Genomic DNA, 16,699 nt, shown 5'->3' with positions numbered 1-16,699 from the left:
TGGGGGGAGAGTATAGCTCAATGGTAGAGTTCATGCTTAGCTTGAATGAGGTTGTGGGTTTAATCCCGCATACCTCCATTTTAAAAAATTATAAATAAATAACTTAATTACCATCCCCAAAATTCTTTAAAAAGAGAGCTTTCCCATTTACCATTAAAACTATTGCAAATAATTTTAGTGTCCCTTTTAATATCATATATCTCCTCTTTTTATTGCTTTCTGGCCATTTTCTTTGTTTTACATATTTTGCCATATTGTCTGGATTTTCTTGCCTTCCTTTGTCCAAAGTACTCCAATTCTGATAATTTAGAAGATAAATTTTCATATGTTCATATTACTGTAATTTAGTTATTAAACACAAGTTAGGGAATTGGAACACTAAATTCTACTGACAGCATAAAAGGAAAAATTAACAAGATACCTTGGGCATAAAAGAATGCCTTTATGTTTTACAATAACTATTTTCAATTATTTATGGAGCACAAAATTTGCAATGTTTTAAAGTTTATAAAATACATCTTCTGGAATTCCACTTTCCTAATAAATTAACCGTACCCACGTCCACTACTTGAAGACCAAGGAACTGAAGGGAGGGCAAAGCTCTCCCAGATGATAAAGTTTAAAAGCTTCATCTCCCAAGGTTTTAGCAAACACCACCACATATTAACCTGAGATTTTTTTAAATGTTCATCAATAACTGTTTTCATCATCTACTGAATCTCAGCACCACCACCCATACCACACCAAATTTTCTCCCCATGTCTTCATAGCCCAGCACATCCTGAAAGACAAGAGACATGTACCTCTATGCAGAAGAGAATGATCATGAAAGGAACAACAATGAAGGCCCAAATGAAGAACACGATGAACCAAGCAACCCAGTGCTGCCAGTTGTGCAGTCCCATCTTACATGTGTACTCCTAGAAAAAGCAAAAAAAAAAAAAAAACAGATGTTACACAGTCGGATGCTCAGTTTCAGCTGGCCTGGTTTAGCTGTCTGTTACTGAAACTCGAGGAGTCTGGGATGAAGGGTCACAAGTGTTTCCTAGGAAGAGGTGGATCATGGGGTGATGGAGGCTGAGTGAGTTGGAAAGAGACTCACAAACCAGAGAGTGGTGTTTATCTGGTAGAGATAGGCCTTGGGTTAAAATTATTCTTCATTTGTAATGGTCAGTATACTGTTAGTTCATTCATTTATTGAACACTGATATAAGCGAATGGCTCCTGTGTCCTTGAGGATAGAATCTAAACTCCTCAGCATCCTGTGCTCTGGTCAGCAAAACACTTCCTCTAATTTCACTGAACACACCGTGTCTTTTTCTTTTTTTCTTCTCACACATGTTGTTCTCTTTTTCCTCCCATCCTATCTTTACCTAGTGAAATCTTGCTAAATTTTCAAAACCTAGTTCAAGAATTACTTGCCCTGCGAAGTCTTCTCCGGTCAGTTTTGCCATCCTCCACACAGCCATCATATCTACACATCCCATTACCTTAGTACTTGGGATTCTTTCGTAACATGTGGCTTTATTGCCATGAATCGCCTGAGGGAAAGGACTGTGATTTATATCTGCACCTCTAATGCACATGTCTGATAAATATAAGTAACTCGATAAATGTTTGATAAGTGAATAAATGCAAAGCACTACACTGGGTACCATGCAGAGCTACTGCCTTCCAGAAGTTCACAACCTAGTACTGGAGATACATATGATACTAACCCTGTATCCTGCACACCCTAAGTGTAGAAGCAGCGCATTTCTCTTTTAAGATTGGATCTGGTAATAGGTCAATAGATCAAAAACAACTTGGTTAAACCAGAGAATCACAAAAATGATACGCACATGACTTAAAATTTTATGTAACACACGAATGTGTAAGGTGTGCCAGTATTCTGATGTCAGAACATGAACTCTTCTTTCAAAGTGTGGGCCTGCTCATTGGAGCACAAGTGTCACATCCACTGTAAAGCTCACTCCAGGATCACAGTCGTGAAAGTGTACTGAGGACATAAATACAGGTGTGAATCAGCCTAGTACAGACTCTTCCCAGGCTTTTGTCATCTTTTCCCCCAAATTTTATGGTGGTTTTACCCGCAAGAAATTTACTATCATGCTTTTAGAGAAAGCATGTTGCAAGATAACTTTATACAGTACAGTACAACTAGCAATAGAAAACTGGCTTCATTATCAGATAAATAATATTTCTCCCCAAGCAAAGTGAAACAAATTTCCAATAATTAAGCTTCAGCTTTTCCAAGTGGAATCTTAGATGAAATATGCCAGAGAGGCATACGCTCTATTTCGGCGAATTGCCTGAAAAAGGTCGTCCACTGGGGAGTTCTGTAAAAATCTTTACTGAAGGCTTACTAAATCTGCATTACTGAATCTTTCCAAAACATTCAAATAAATTTTCAAAGGCAACTCCAATCCCTTTCATCCATTTATAGAAAATTTAATTAAAGGACAAAGTATTAGAACATGTACAGGTACAAAGAGATGTAGGAACAGCCCTTGACAAGCACATGACTCAGCAGGTGAGCGGAGATAAGCCCGCACGCAGGGGAGAGAAGCTCACAAGCTGCCACGTGCTGGGCGCTCCAAGCCAAGAGCTTTTTGGAAGTGATGGAGGGCCGGCTAATCTGGGAACTGATTACATGGAGGTGAGTTAAGAAAGCTCCAGCTGTACTATAATAGAAGTGGGAACAACATGCTATGGGAAGATGGGATGAAAACTTAACGAAATTTAGAAAGGCTTCCTGAAGGGCGTGAACTAAAATGTGAATTTTGAGGGAGAGGGCATTCCAAACAGAGGAGCCTAGCTGCAGGGGGACAGCTAGCACCTATTTAAGGAATAGGAAAGGGACCTATTCAACTGGAGCTAAAGGCTTATGCCAGGTGGGAGGGGTGGTCCAGCAGGCTTCCAACTTAAAGACAATCCACTTTAATCCTCCTTAACCCATTTACATAGTCAGACCAGATCAAAACTAGATCAACAAATACTGCTTATATTCTCTGTTCAAAGGGGAAAGTGACACTAGTTGACCGCCTCCCTCCTATTCTCCCACCTTGGTCCCAGGGACAGACTCTGCCCAGGCATTCTCCCTCATGGAACAGATTCCATATGAACGACTCCTCCTGGAATATGACTCACCCGCTCCTGGCTCCTCACCGAAGAAGAGCTGAAAAGTTTGGGCTGAGTCTCAAGCTACCATCTGGACAGAAAGGAGGAGCCAACTCCATGACCTTATCAAGCCTCCAAGGCTAAAGGCTTTTACAAAACTCCCCAGAGGATGACCTTTTTCAGACAATTCACTGAAATAGAGCGTCTGCCTCTCTGGCATATTTCACCTAAGATTCCACTTGGAAAAGCTGAAGGTTAATTATTGGAAATCTATTTCACTTTGCTTAGGGAGAGAAATTATTTATCTGAGAATGAAACTTGTTTTTTATTGCTAGTTGCTCTGTCCTGTATAAAGTTATCTTGCAATTACTAATCTCTGTGTGCCCCAGGTTACCTCCTCTACTAAATAAGAAGAATAGTAGTAGTTGTCTCATAGAATTGTGTATCAGTTATGCTCCCTAAAGGAAACAGACAGTACACTCAAATTAGAATAATCTGAGGAAGGTTTGTTTATAAGAGGCCTAATTACAAATACTTACACAGGGACAGGAAACACTACAGGACAGTGCAGAAACCTAGGGCTAGCAGCAAGTTCTTACCATCTTGGGCCCAAAGGGGTGAGAAAGAAGAGAGGTTACCAGAGCTCATAAGGGGAAAGAGTCTTGTGGATCAAGATATCTTGAGAGAACAGTGACCTTCAGCTAAGAGAGAAATGGAGCCCAGAAGGACTGGTTGGGAGGGGGCTGGAGTCGGGGGACACTACATGCCCTGACCTCAGCCTCCTACTTCCTTCCTCTGAGGTTCTTCGGCTGCCTCCCCATAGTAGCACCTTTTGGACCACGGGCAGCTCAGCCTTCAGGGCAGAGTGGAGGGTGGAGCAAAGTGAAGAGTGCACCTGGAGGGCCAAGCAAAAGGTAGGAGGGTGAAAGGAATGAATGGTCCTACCGCGGTGCCCAGCACCTGGAAAGTGCAGTATACAAGCACGCACTATTAAATCAACTAACAACATGTTTTATGCCATTTTTTGTTACTTGGATTTTGTTTCTTGAGCTAGTCTAAAATTTCTTTTCCTTTTAATAGGAAAGGTAACCCCATTGACATCTGTTATTTTATAACTGCCATGTTTGGTCTTCTGCTATCTTGTGTAACATTATGCTTTCTATTCTGTTTATTTGTTTGTTTGTTTGTTGTGATTTCCTTTGTTTTCTGTCTTTTAGTATTGGGACTATATTTTCTTTCTCTTTATCTTCTCCAGAGTTTTAAGAGGTTTGTGTCCTACTTTTAAATACCATTGGTGGTTATTTTTAAGTTTTTCGAAAGTGTTCTTTAACTCTTGTCTAAATAGCAGACTCAAGCATGACACAGGAAACACACAACCAATCAATGACCTAAGTGCAAGTATTTGATGCCCACCCCTCCCTCCACCAATTTGTTGCTGAAACAATTCAACAAACAGGAAAGAGAAAACTCCCTCTCACACCTGGGAACTAAAAGGGGTTTCCAACAACACAGGGGAAGTTTCTAGTTTCCCTGGGGTTTTTTAGTCAGTGGAGAGGCCTGCCAGTTAGGTCACTGTCCCACTGTCACCTATCGCAGCAGAAAGCAGGTTCCCTACCTCTCCACCATGTCAGAGGAAGTGCTCCCACTCGCAGCCTCACAAGGCAGCAGCAATGAGACTGCTCCTTGTGCCTGAGTACACAGGAAGACAGAGCAAACCAGACATCACTGGTGAGGCCAAGCATGGCTCAGGGAGCCACTGGCAGGCTATTTTAATACATAAGAATCAATAAAGAAGAGAAGAAAACTAAAGAGTGAGGAGACTTTTCTGAAAGTGCAAAAAGTGAGAAGTAACAGGAGAGATTATATAAGCCAACAGAGGAGTGCAGAAAGTGGAGTAACTCCGCAAGATCAACCGTGTATTAAGTTGTGTCTTCTCTGAGAACGCTTCCCGTGTACCTCACAGCAAAATGCAACTGAGTTCATTTTGGATGATTATCCCCTCAGTTATCAGTTAGTCATTCCATGAGCATTTTCTGAACACCTATCATGTGTGAGGCAGTGTGCTAGCAAATCAGGAACCACTGGGCTGGACACTCCCAGTCTAAAAGCAAGAATTCACGTAATGACAGATGGCACCACCTTAGTCGCAAGCAGGTTAATCCAAGTTCCAACTCACTCTGGAGGTTGCTCTGTTACCTGAGCAACCTCTCACCTGCCCTGGCCTCACTCTTACTCTGGCCGTTTTTTATTAGCATCTTCCATCCCTTTCTGTCCTGAGAGAGGCACACATCTGACCTAGATGGAGTTACCTTTAGTTTTCTCTTTCTCCAGTACAATGGAGTTGATGGTGATGAGCTCAATGCAGATGAAGCTGAGCATGAGGAGAACAGGGAACTCGTCCTGCAGGACCAGGAAGAACCTGTCCTGGACATAGGCTCCGTGTGGGAATCTCTTCACAAGCACGTTGAGGCTCTCAAACATCTTAGTCGTTGCATTGAGAGCGTGGTGCCACATGATGGCTTTATCTGTTGCATGCTGTATGGCCAGGAAGCCTTCTTTGTTGTATCCTATGTGAGAAAACAGTGGATAGCAAGCAAAAGAGATTAAGAATGAAGATGCGAGGGAAAAAAAAGAATGAAGATGCGAGAAAAAAAAAAGAATGAAGATGCGAAACAACTGACAATTCAGAAGGTTCACGGCTAGCCTCTCACGAACAGAGAGAAGCAGGAAAGGCACCCCTACAGCCAAGATGCTACAATATGAGAGAAAGAGCAGAAAGTCACAAGGGGACACCTGAGGCTGCGTGATTGTGTCTTTTACCAGAAAATGGGTAAAAGAGTTCTGCACAGACAAAATAAGGGATATCCAATCCAACAACCTTCCAAGTGGGGCTGCCTCTTCTCCCCTAAGTACTCAGGCATTGGGGAAAGGGTGCCCCCTCTGCAGTTTTGCTCAGCCAGCACATGCGAGTTGGTTACATTCAAAGCACTAGGAAGACACAGCCCCCCTCACCTGCTGTGACCTGTCTCTGAGTTGTCACTGCTATAGTCCAAGGGTTATGGTCACTGAATTTTGCTGCCAAGCCTCAAAAACAGTCTTTACTGTAAGCAACCCTTGTTTCAGTATAGTGTACTTAATGTGCTAGGGTCAGCTTTTGGGAACAATATATTGAAAGGCAAAGATCCCTGGTTTGAGAGTCTCCTAAGAGATAATGGCCCCACTTCTAAGGCAGAGTCACCAGCCATATGGGCAGAGCCAGGCTGGGGTATGTCAGCACTGGAGTAGAAGGGACTAAGGTTTTCTGATGGCGTAGACCTAGGCAGGCCTCCAAATATGTCAGGATGAAAAAGGCAGGAACAAATGGTTGATGACAAAATCCTGAGAACTCTTACGTATTCTTGATTGCATGTAGGAGACTTTCCATGGCAGAACTGCTGATATCTGTTTTATAATCATATGAAACTATAAACCCTGGGATCTGGATTCCCATTTGGCTGGCTTACAAGCCCAAGGCTTCTGTCAACTGCATGGTCACTCTACAAGGTGGTGCAGACTGTTGGCTTAATTTCTAAGAGCAGTCAGTTCCCTAGAGGGAGGTCACCCTAAACCCTTCACAAAGAGGGAGACCAAAAATTGACAGTGAAGTGGAGGGCACGAGTCAAAGAGAGGACTGGTTCGTGGGCCTTCGTCAGGGATGTGATGCTTATGGTGAAGGACAGAGGATGAGCGGGTTTCCACGTTGTCCCACTGCCCTCCCGGGGTGTGCAGAAAGCCAAAGGCAAACACACATTTTTATACACAGAAAAGTACGCAGAGAAACGTAAAGAAGGCACTGGTTTCTGTAAAATGCTACCATCCTTCCCTCAAACAATTCAATATCATTACAAAACAATCAAATGTGTAACTGCTGGTCTAACTTACTCTAGAATGTAAGCATTTCACTGAATGCCACATTTCTAAATGTAACTTCTTCCACCTCTTCTGAAATGTTACTTTAGCAAGTGTTCAGACAGCAAAAGCAACATAAACAGCATCATAAATACGGGACGAAGCTGCCATGCTCATGACAACACACGTAGGCTTCCTCACCAGGGGATCCCCCATTGGAATGTCCACAGTCCCGGGGCTCTTGGCTCAGGTTAGGAGGATAAAAAAAGGATGTGCTCCAGCCTTGAAAGCCATCTTGATGGAATATTAGCCTCAAGAATAAATAATTCCTCTGAAAGCAACTGAAGCACAAGTAATACTTAACCTGTGAAAAATGAAGAGAAAACAAATTCAGCCATGAGATCCTGGAACTCAGAAAAGGAACAGAACAAAGCAAGGGTGTGCTTGATGTCAGCTACAACTGAAGGAGAAGCACCCACCCTGGTAGACGTCCGCTGGGGAGCACACTGCAGCAGTGGTCTTCCCTGCTTGCAGCTGTGACCATCCTAAGAAACAGACAAGGGGCTACTGAGCCCCCATCAGGAAAGGAGTCCTGCAGAACAGTTCTGAGTGCAGGCTCTGAAGCCAGACTACTTGGATCCATGGATCCATGGTGCTCTGGGCAAGTTACTTAATCTTCTTGTCTCAGTTTCCTCATCAGTTAAATGGGAATGATGTTAACAGTACCTACCCCAGAAGTGCTGTGGAATCAAGTGAGATGGTCTCTGTGGACCTGGCATTAGTGTTTGAAAAATGTTTTGTCTCTATCTCCCAACATTCCATGCAAGTTCTCACAACTGATCATAAAACAGACTGCACAGCACAACACAAAAGCTATCCATGAGTGGTTTCCCTGCCCTAAAGCAGAAGGCAAGTATTCCTGTGTTTAAAACACTGCCTTCTCCTGGAGAATGTTATTCTAAGTGAAATAAGCCAGAAAGAGAAAGAAAAATACCATATGAGATCGCTCATGTGTGGAATCTAAAAAACAAAAACAAAAACAAAAACAAACAAACAAACAAAAACAAAGCGTAAATACAGGACAGAAATAGACTCATAGACAGAGAATACAGACTTGTGGTTGCCAGGGGGGTGGAGGGCGGGAAGGGATAGACTGGGATTTCAAAATTGTAGAATAGATAAACAAGATTACACTGTTAAGCACAGGGAAATATACACAAAATGTTATGATAACTCACAGAGAAAAAAATGTGACAATGAGTGTGTATATGTCCATGAATGACTGAAAAATTGTGCTGAACACTGGAATTTGACACAACATTGTAAAATGATTATAAATCAATAAAAAATGTTTTAAAAAACTGCCTTTTCCTTAAACAAACAGATCTGCCATATCTGAAGTCTGTGAGATCAGCAGTAATGACAACTATTCCTTCTGGAAAATGCCTCTGCTCCAGGTTCTGTTCTAAGCATTTTGTAGGTATAAATTCATTTAATCCTCACAACAGTTCTATGAGTTAGGAAGTACTATTAATCCCACCACACTGATGAGGGAACTGAGGCCCAGGAATGTTAGTAACTGTCCCGAGGTCACACAGTTAGGAAGCTGCAGAGCTGGGACTCAAGACTACGGAGTCTGGCATTAGGGCTCGCTTCTATAACCCAGCTGTTGAACATATGTCGTCCTGTACTCTCAGGATAGAGGCTTGCTCCAAAAAAGTCTTCTAAAGAATCTGAAAACTGGAAGGGCTCTCACAGTCCAGGATGAAATCAGGAGGATTCTCTTATCTCCTCTGGAAATAAGATGGTCACCAGGTGACAAAGCTGACATAGAGGAAAGCAGAGGGGCAGCTCCGGTAACAAGACCCCTTAGTGAACTCATGCTCAAGGCTGGGTAGCATAAGACGGTGATGGAAGAGATGCTCTTACCTCGAGTGGCAAGGGCTCTTTGCTGTCACTGAAGCTGTGATTGAAAACAATTCCAGTCAATACATAGAAAGCTTTGGGATCCTGAATTATGTAATTTTCAGACGAAGGCATGAAGAATAGCCTAGAACTACAGAGAGAAAAATCCAGTCAGTGAGTAGCTGTTAGGAAGGCAAATGCTGCTCAACTACTCCCTTTCTACCGAAGGAGACGTGGGATTGCCAGCTTCTCAGCTGAGGGTTGGCAAACATCATTCGTTCACTCCATCATTCTGCAAACAAATGAGTGCATCTTGTATAAGATGCGCGGAGCTACGCCAAGCAGTGGGAATACAAGTCAAATGGTAACAGTCTAAACCCCTTTGGGGTTCTGAAAATTTGTATTCCAGTTCTTCTTAGCCAAGTAGCACTTAGGGCTACAGTAGATAGAGCTCAATTCTTGCCCATGTCAATGAGAAAATAGCTATTGCTCCATTTCAGCCTTTTCTTCATGGTCATAACAACCAAAAGTGGGAAACAAAATCATAAAGAAATATAGCTGCTCTGACAAGAGAAATCGTTTCTACAGTCAACGGCCCTCACATCTGATTGACAATTTAATACAGGATCTGCCTTGAAAATGCTTTTCTCAGAATGCTGAAGGTGTTACTACACAATTTAGCATGCAGTGTTGCTGGGTGTGATGTCTGATTCCTTGTAGGTAACCAGAAGCCTGTAGGACTTCTATTCTTCAATCCCTGGGTTCAGAAATGTCACTAATACGTGCCCACATTTGCTATTTTTCATTTCTCCTGCTTGTAACTAGTGAAATTTAGCAAGCTGAAAATGCCAGTGCTCTTCCAGAAATCTTTTCTGTGTAGCTTTGATTCCCCCACCTCAGTTGTCTCCTTTCTTCCTTCTAGAAACCCGAGTAGACCAAGGTGGGACTTCCAGACCTGCCCTTCATGTCTATCCCCTCATCTTTCATATTTTCCATTTCTTTGTCTCTTTGCTTTACATTATCAGAAACTTCCTTGCCTTTATCTTCCAGATCACCAACTGGACTTCAAACATGTCCATTCTATTATATCCATGAAACTTATTTTGATAATCATTTTTAATTTCCAAGTCCTCCTTCTGTTTCTTTCCATAGGGGTCCTTTTTTTTTTTTGGATTGGCAACATTTTCTCAAATGTCTCTGAAAATACTAACGAGAATTCATTAACTAGATTAAAAAGCAACAGGCATGCACATGGTAAAAATTCGAATGATACTAAAGGTTAAATGGTGAAGAGTCACTCACCTACCATCCGCCCTCCAGTTCCGTCATCATGACACAATCTCTGTAAGCCAATTTATTTTGAATGTTAAAAAAAAAAAACTATGACTTATGCTTCTGACCATGATGGAATAATAGAGATTGAATTTACCCTCCTACATAAATAATGAGAAAACTGGACAGGGAAAAAAGTATCAAGTTTTTCAGACAATGGACAGTAAGCAGCAAAGCATTAGGATTCCTGAGAAGAGGGAAACAAACAAGGCAGCCACTAAGATTGCCGTGGTTTTCTGTCTGGAAGCACATTTCATACCACAGAACAGGGAGGGGAAACCCAAGTGGAACACAGCTACGTGGCTGAGTTGACAGAGATTGGAGTTCGAAGAGTCTGAAACGGCTGAGAGTTGCAGGGCCGAGTTCCCAAGTAAAGCAGGCTACGCAGGGAAACAAACCTAGAAGTCCGCACAGAGGATGCCTTCAGTGAGCACGAAAACATGCCCTGCTGGGCAAACAGGAGAGTCTGAGCTAAGAGGGGCCCAGAGCCCACAGAAGACCAGGAGGCATTTGAGATCTGACCTGTCCACACAGACAGTTCCTGGTGATCACTTGAGGCATTCAGAAGAGTCACACCTTAGTAATGAGATCAACTATCTCTAGAGAAAAAGCTTTTCTACACCTTCCCCCGCAAAAACAGGTGAAAAACAATGGAGGCGAAGCCTAGCAGGGAAGGGCAGACACACACAGAAAGTAATGACTGGCAATGTAATTAAATATTTATCAAAATACTATGAACATATCCAGCAGGGTTCTGTGAGAGAGAAAAAGACAGAGGTGAGAAACCTAAAATCTACATTCCTAAGTGCCACTTTAGCAGAAACCTCAATGATAAGAAGGAGCAACGCACAGAAGAGCTGGGGTCAAAGCATTCTGTCAGAAGGGAGGAAAGGCTCACAGATTCCAGGAACAGAAAGGTGGCAACTCCACCAAAGCGTGAGAGCAGAAGGAAGAGAGGATGCAGGAAGACTGGGGAAAGGTCCGGTTGACCCTAGTGCAATGCAGACTCACCCAAGGGGCTTAAGCAGGAGACTGGCTAGATGTTACCAATCTTTTAAAGATCTTTCTGGCTCCATATAGAGACTGGATGAGAATGGGACAAGAAAAGGAAGAAAGGGACCAGTTAGAAGGCTAATTCAGAATCTGAATATGTCCTGTTTTTTATTAGTCAGAGACATATTATAATTGCAAATCATGGCTTCTGGTTAATATGAGATAACCAGTGTCATTCTAGTGAGTTAAAGACAAATACTGAACATTTAATCAGCCTTGAAGCCTTGTGACACAAATGCACAAGTCTCTAGAGTGTTGTTTGAAATAATAAAAATACCTTGTGGACTGCTTTCCCCCAGCTACCACCTCTGCAGACTTTTTAGAGTTCGGAGTCCCCAGAATTGGAACCACTACTGTAAGAACTCACAGGAAAAAAATCTTTAAACTATACTTCATAAAAATGCCCTCCCTGTCCTTACCCTATTGCTATGTCTAAACTTCAAACTCAACATCAAAGGTTTTTTCCACCATTTCAGCGATATTCTTCAAAGTTTCACTTTTGGAAGGAATATAAACTAGTTGAAATCTATTTCTCAGAGGAAACTGATTGAAGAATTCTGGCAGTGAAGTGATATCAATTGTGTCGTGGTCAACAGGAAGTCTTTTTCTTGGCAAACTGTCAAAACGAAGGTACGTTACAATTGTAGAAAACAGCAATGGCGTCAAGACTTCAAGGACTGTTATCAGAGTCTTTCTTTTCTAAAATAAAAACAAAAGCTGTATCTTAGAACGCAAGTGTAAGTCGCTACACGGTGAATGTCCTTCCACTAAGAACGCTTTCATTTCTTCCGGCATCCCTGGACAACACATGAGAAAGAAAAAAATACAATGAGAATTATCTAGAAACATCTCCTTTTATCTTTTCTATAACACCAGTGGCTAGGTATTAGCCACTATGATGCTATCTTCAATAATTAAGGCTAACAGAATTCCTATGGAAACATGGCTCATTTTTGCAGAAAAGGGCACCTTGTTACAAGTCAAGTTCTTCTTTTTTTCTTTACTCCAATATTAGAAAACCAACTTAACTAAAGCATTCACTTCCTCCCAAGGAGACTCACATATTCCCCACAGATAACCATACCCACCTTTAAAATGAAATTCTTCCAGAGAATAAGTTTTAAATTCCTGAACATTGTCATTCTTCTAGCTGAAGAGGAGGGATCACCACTGGTTGGGGAAAAAATGGGGGAAATGTTATGTATAACATAAAAATGTTGAGTTACTCTCTCATCCTTGAAAACTCTTCTCTTAGGCTTTCAGAACACCATCCTGGATTACTTTTCCTCCTCCCTTCTGAGCAGTTCCTTTTTGGCTCACTCCTCCTCCTCTCCCCACCCTCTAAACATTAAAGTGCCCTAGGGCTCCATCTGCGGGCTCTTCTCTTTTCCAGCAGTACTCACCCTGTATGTGCTCTCACTCAGTCTCTTGGGCTTAAATCTTTCTACATGACAACTTCTAAATTTATATCTTCAGCCTTGACCTCGCCTCTGACTCTAGACCCAAATGACCATTTGCCTGCTGTCATCTCCACTCACCCTGTCCAAACTGGGCTATTCATGTTTCTCCTAAAACAGATCATCCTACAGTCTTCCTCACCTCAATTATCAATTCGATTCTTTGAGTTATTCAGGGTTACTCTTGATTCCTCTCTCTCTTTCACATCCTACATCCAGTTTGTTAGCAAATCCTGTTGGCTCTATTTGTGAAATATACCCAGAATTCAATCCCTTTTCACTACCCCTACTCTTATCTTCTGGTCCAACACAGCCTCATCTCATTGCCTGGATTTCTGCAATGGCCCCTACAGTGGTATCAGTGTGCCTGCTCCTGCCACACGGTGATCCATTTTCCCTGCAGTAGGTCACACCCACTCCCTTGCTCACAACTCTATAATGGCTCCCATCTCACCTCAGAAAGAGCCTAGCTTTTACAATGATCTACAAAGCTCTATGGAATACAGCCCGTTAGTGCTTTCTCATCTCATCTTCTGCTTCACTTCCCCTCCCTGTCCCTGCTCCTGAGTCATAGTCCTAGAACAGAGAAAATACACTTCTGCCTCAAACCTTTGCACTTGCTGCCCAGCGCACACTTCCCTCACGTCTGGACATGGCTACCTCTCCTACTTCTTTCAGATCTTTATTTAAAAATCACTTTCTCAGTGAGACCTTTCTTGATCACCTTATATAAAATTTCAAAAACACTAAACACTTTGTATCAATCTTCCCTATTAGTTTTTCTCTTAGCACTTTTGAACTATTTAACATGGTATTTATTTACTTATCTGAGTTAATCTGATTCCCCTAATAGAATTTGTATGCTCCCTGAAAGCAGGGATTTTTCGGCCTTTTTTCCCCACCATTGAATTCCCAGACACAACAGCAGGGCCAGCACGTGGTAGTCATTCAGCAAATACTGAAAGAAGAAAGAAATTAATTAAAGGGTATGCAGTTTTGCAGGGACATTGTTGGAACAGACATGACTGTGAGGAAAGAAAAATACTTTGGATAACACCAAGTTCCTCCTCTTTTCACTCTTTGTTTCCCAAGTGTAGGATATGCTTTAATTTTTAGATACTACTACAATGAGATTTTCATTTCCAGAAAAACATTTTTGCATTGAGAAAAAAAATATTATGTACATTTTCCTCCAGTTAAAGTATCTCTGACACTGCACATTAGAAATTAAAGAAACAGCATTGTGAATATATGAAGTATGACTGAATTGTATAATTTCAAATGGCTAATAGTATGTTATGTGAATTTCCCCTCAATGAACAAAAATAGTGAATGCAATGATACATTTACCTAGCCAGCTATTGTTCCAATAATCTTATATGATAAACACCACCACACCAGAACTCATTGGCCTACAACTTCAGGCATTTGTTTCCAGCTTATGGGTCTGCTAAAAAGTCTGGCTGTGCTGGCCTCCTGGGATGGGCTGGACTTGTCTTCAGATTTGGTTTGGACTGAATTGTGTCCCTCCAAATTCATACGTTGAAGTCCTAACCCCCAGCACCCCAGAATGTGACTGCATTTGGATTTAGGGCCTTTAAAGAGGTGATGCGGTTAAAATGAGGTAGTTAGGGTGGGCCCTCTACCAATCTGACTGGTGTTCTTAAAAGAGGAGGAAATCTAGACACACAAGGAGGCACCAGGGATGCACGGCACAGGAAAGACCATGTGAGGACACAGCAAGAAGACAGCCACCTGCAAGCCTAGGAGAAAGGTCTCAGAAGAAACCAAATCTGGTGACACCTTAACCTTGGCCTTCTAGCCTCCAGAACTGCGAGAAAATAAATGTCTCTTCTTTGAGCCACCTGGTCTGTGTTATTTAGTTATGGCAACTCTAGTAAACTAATACAGCCCTGTTCTATGTGTCTCCTCACCCTCCTCAGACCAGCCACCAGCTGGAACATGTTGTTGTAACAGCAAGAGACCAAGCCAAATCTCACAGATTTGCTGAAGCCTTCTCACACAACACCTGCTAAGCATTCCGCTGGCCAGGGCAAACCCCACAGCCAAGCCCGGTATCAGCACAACAGGGAAAGAAGCTCTGACCACTCCAGTGGGAGGCACTGCAACATCACATGGCAAAGGGCACCGATGTAAAATTTAACACAAGGAAAGCGTGAAGAACTGGGAACAACATACATCTACCAAAACATTCGGCATTCAATCCTTTAAAAGTTGGTGTTAGAATTTGCCAAACTTGACCCTCGCCATGTAGATGAGGAAGTATTTTGGCTCATTACTGGTCCAACACAGATAAAAAGTAACAGCCAGAGAAAATGAGAATACAAGGTTTTCTCCAACCACAGTTATGGTTCAATGGAATGGAACAGGAAAAAACATAAAGAGCAGGTGAAGATTTTCATACCAAGTGTCTTTTTAAATGTGTGATAATGCAGGTAGACTGTTTTTTTTTAAAGAAGGTTTATTTAGATGCTTGTAATGTTCAACAACTAGCAATTATGCACTGAAGTAATTATGCACTGAAATTTTGTCCGAACAAAATGCTCTCATAAAAAGATTGATCACAATGGAGCTCATCTTTGTAGAAAATAAGCCTAGTAAGGGAAAGTAATACATACAGAGGAAAACATTGTAGGACAAGCAGAAAGTGAGAGTCAAAAGAGATGCACTTAACGATAAACAAACTGACAAATGAAATAGAATAGAATTCCAGAAAAGCCTCACAGGTATATAGTCACTTGATTTATAACAAAGGTGACACTATAGAACACAGGGAAACAGGGCCTTTTCAATAAACGGCCGAGAGTCAGCTGGCTATCCACGTGGAAAACAACGTATACTGACCCCTGCCTCCACTATACACAAAACAGCAATTTCAGATGAAATACAGATCTAAATGTGAACGGTAAGGTAATGCAGCTTTTAGGGGAAAAAAAAGGAAAACATATTAATGATCTTGAAGTAGACAAAAGATTTCTTAAACTTGACTCCAAACCACTAAATATAAAGAAAAAATGTTAAATGCAATTATATCAAAATTAAGAATTTCTGTTCCACAAAAGACACCAAGAAGGGAGAAAATGTAATACCGAATAAGCAAAGGTATCTAGCACACACACACATCTAACAAATGACTCGTATATAGAATATCTAAAGATCCCTACAAGTCACTAAGAAAAGACATCCCAATAGAAAAATAGGCAAGAGATTTGAATAGATGAGTTCCAGAAGAGATTATCGCTTCTCAGCCTTTTGGCTGAGATCAAGTGAGTTCCAAAAGAGAATACTAAATGGCTCACAAACATGAAAAAAATGCTCAACCCATCTGGTCATCAGGGAAATGCATCTTAACACCACATTGCTGACACTGAAATGGAGGTTTCTGCATGGAAAGTTTACTGGAGAGCACTCTTGAAATCAGTGCTTTTGGAGAGGAAAGGAAGCAGGCCTGGGCAGGGAGAAGCTGGGCTGCAATGTAGTCAGAATAGAGGCCTCAGTCATTTCTGCAGGATCACAACAATACAACAGAAGACAAACTATGAATCATCCGCCTCAAGCTCAGTTAGAGGACAGGATTCAAAAAGGTCCCAGATCAGTAGGAAGGGGATTAGGGAAAGTCTGTTTATGCTATATTTGGGAAAACTTGACTAACATAGAAAAAGAAAAAAATGGGCTCAAAATAAGCAACGCAGCAACTATTCAGAATTTCCAAAAGAACATATTGCCATATTGCATGTTGTATACTGACCCAGCAACCCCACTTCTAGGACTCTCCTCTGCAGACATACTCGCACAAGTATGAGATGACATACATACAAGATTCTGTATTGCAGCAATGTTCGTAACGGTAAAGAACTATACACAGCCCAATGTCCATCAATAGGGGATTAGTTATATTAACTATTGTTTATCTAAACAATGAA

General features: G+C 41.7%; 3 protein-coding genes across 3 annotated transcripts in view; all 3 read right to left on the bottom strand.

The window, feature by feature from the left end:
* The window catches only part of LOC102537301 (ATP-binding cassette sub-family A member 17-like), a 72,618-nt gene extending 71,713 nt beyond the window's left edge, over positions 1-905 (bottom strand). Inside the window, exon 1 of the mRNA XM_072942138.1 lies at positions 804-905. Coding sequence (XP_072798239.1) covers positions 804-905 — 102 coding nt within the window. The remainder of the gene's footprint in view (positions 1-803) is intronic.
* A 1,029-nt stretch (positions 906-1,934) lies between these two features.
* On the bottom strand, positions 1,935-10,242 carry LOC140687002 (ATP-binding cassette sub-family A member 17-like). Its single transcript, XM_072942137.1, has 5 exons — positions 10,220-10,242; positions 8,938-9,064; positions 7,210-7,372; positions 5,430-5,687; positions 1,935-1,999 (listed from the first exon to the last, which is right to left on the bottom strand). Exons 1-5 carry the CDS (start codon positions 10,240-10,242, stop codon positions 1,935-1,937), a joined length of 636 nt encoding a protein of 211 aa, XP_072798238.1.
* A 1,488-nt stretch (positions 10,243-11,730) lies between these two features.
* LOC140687001 (ATP-binding cassette sub-family A member 17-like) lies at positions 11,731-13,822 on the bottom strand. Its single transcript, XM_072942136.1, has 2 exons — positions 12,387-13,822; positions 11,731-11,997 (listed from the first exon to the last, which is right to left on the bottom strand). The coding sequence occupies exons 1-2, from the start codon at positions 12,438-12,440 to the stop codon at positions 11,731-11,733; spliced, it is 321 nt and encodes a 106-aa protein (XP_072798237.1). The 5' UTR covers positions 12,441-13,822.
* Between the last annotated feature and the right edge of the window lie 2,877 nt (positions 13,823-16,699).

The sequence above is a fragment of the Vicugna pacos genome, chromosome 18 (genome assembly GCF_048564905.1).
Source record: "Vicugna pacos chromosome 18, VicPac4, whole genome shotgun sequence".
NCBI lineage: Eukaryota > Metazoa > Chordata > Mammalia > Artiodactyla > Camelidae > Vicugna > Vicugna pacos.
This window is presented reverse-complemented; position numbering and strand designations above follow the sequence as displayed.

Coding starts and splice junctions, on each gene's coding strand:
- LOC140687002 (XM_072942137.1), bottom strand. CDS start 10,242: ATGACGGAACTGGAGGGCGGATG. Junction 5,688..7,209: donor TTCCAATGGGGGATCCCCTG/GTGAGGAAGCCT, acceptor TTTCTCACATAG/GATACAACAAAGAAGGCTTC. Junction 2,000..5,429: donor GGAGAAAGAGAAAACTAAAG/GTAACTCCATCT, acceptor TTATGTCCTCAG/TACACTTTCACGACTGTGAT.
- LOC140687001 (XM_072942136.1), bottom strand. CDS start 12,440: ATGACAATGTTCAGGAATTTAAAACTTATTCTCTGGAAGAATTTCATT. Junction 11,998..12,386: donor GGAAGAATTTCATTTTAAAG/GTGGGTATGGTT, acceptor TTTTTATTTTAG/AAAAGAAAGACTCTGATAAC.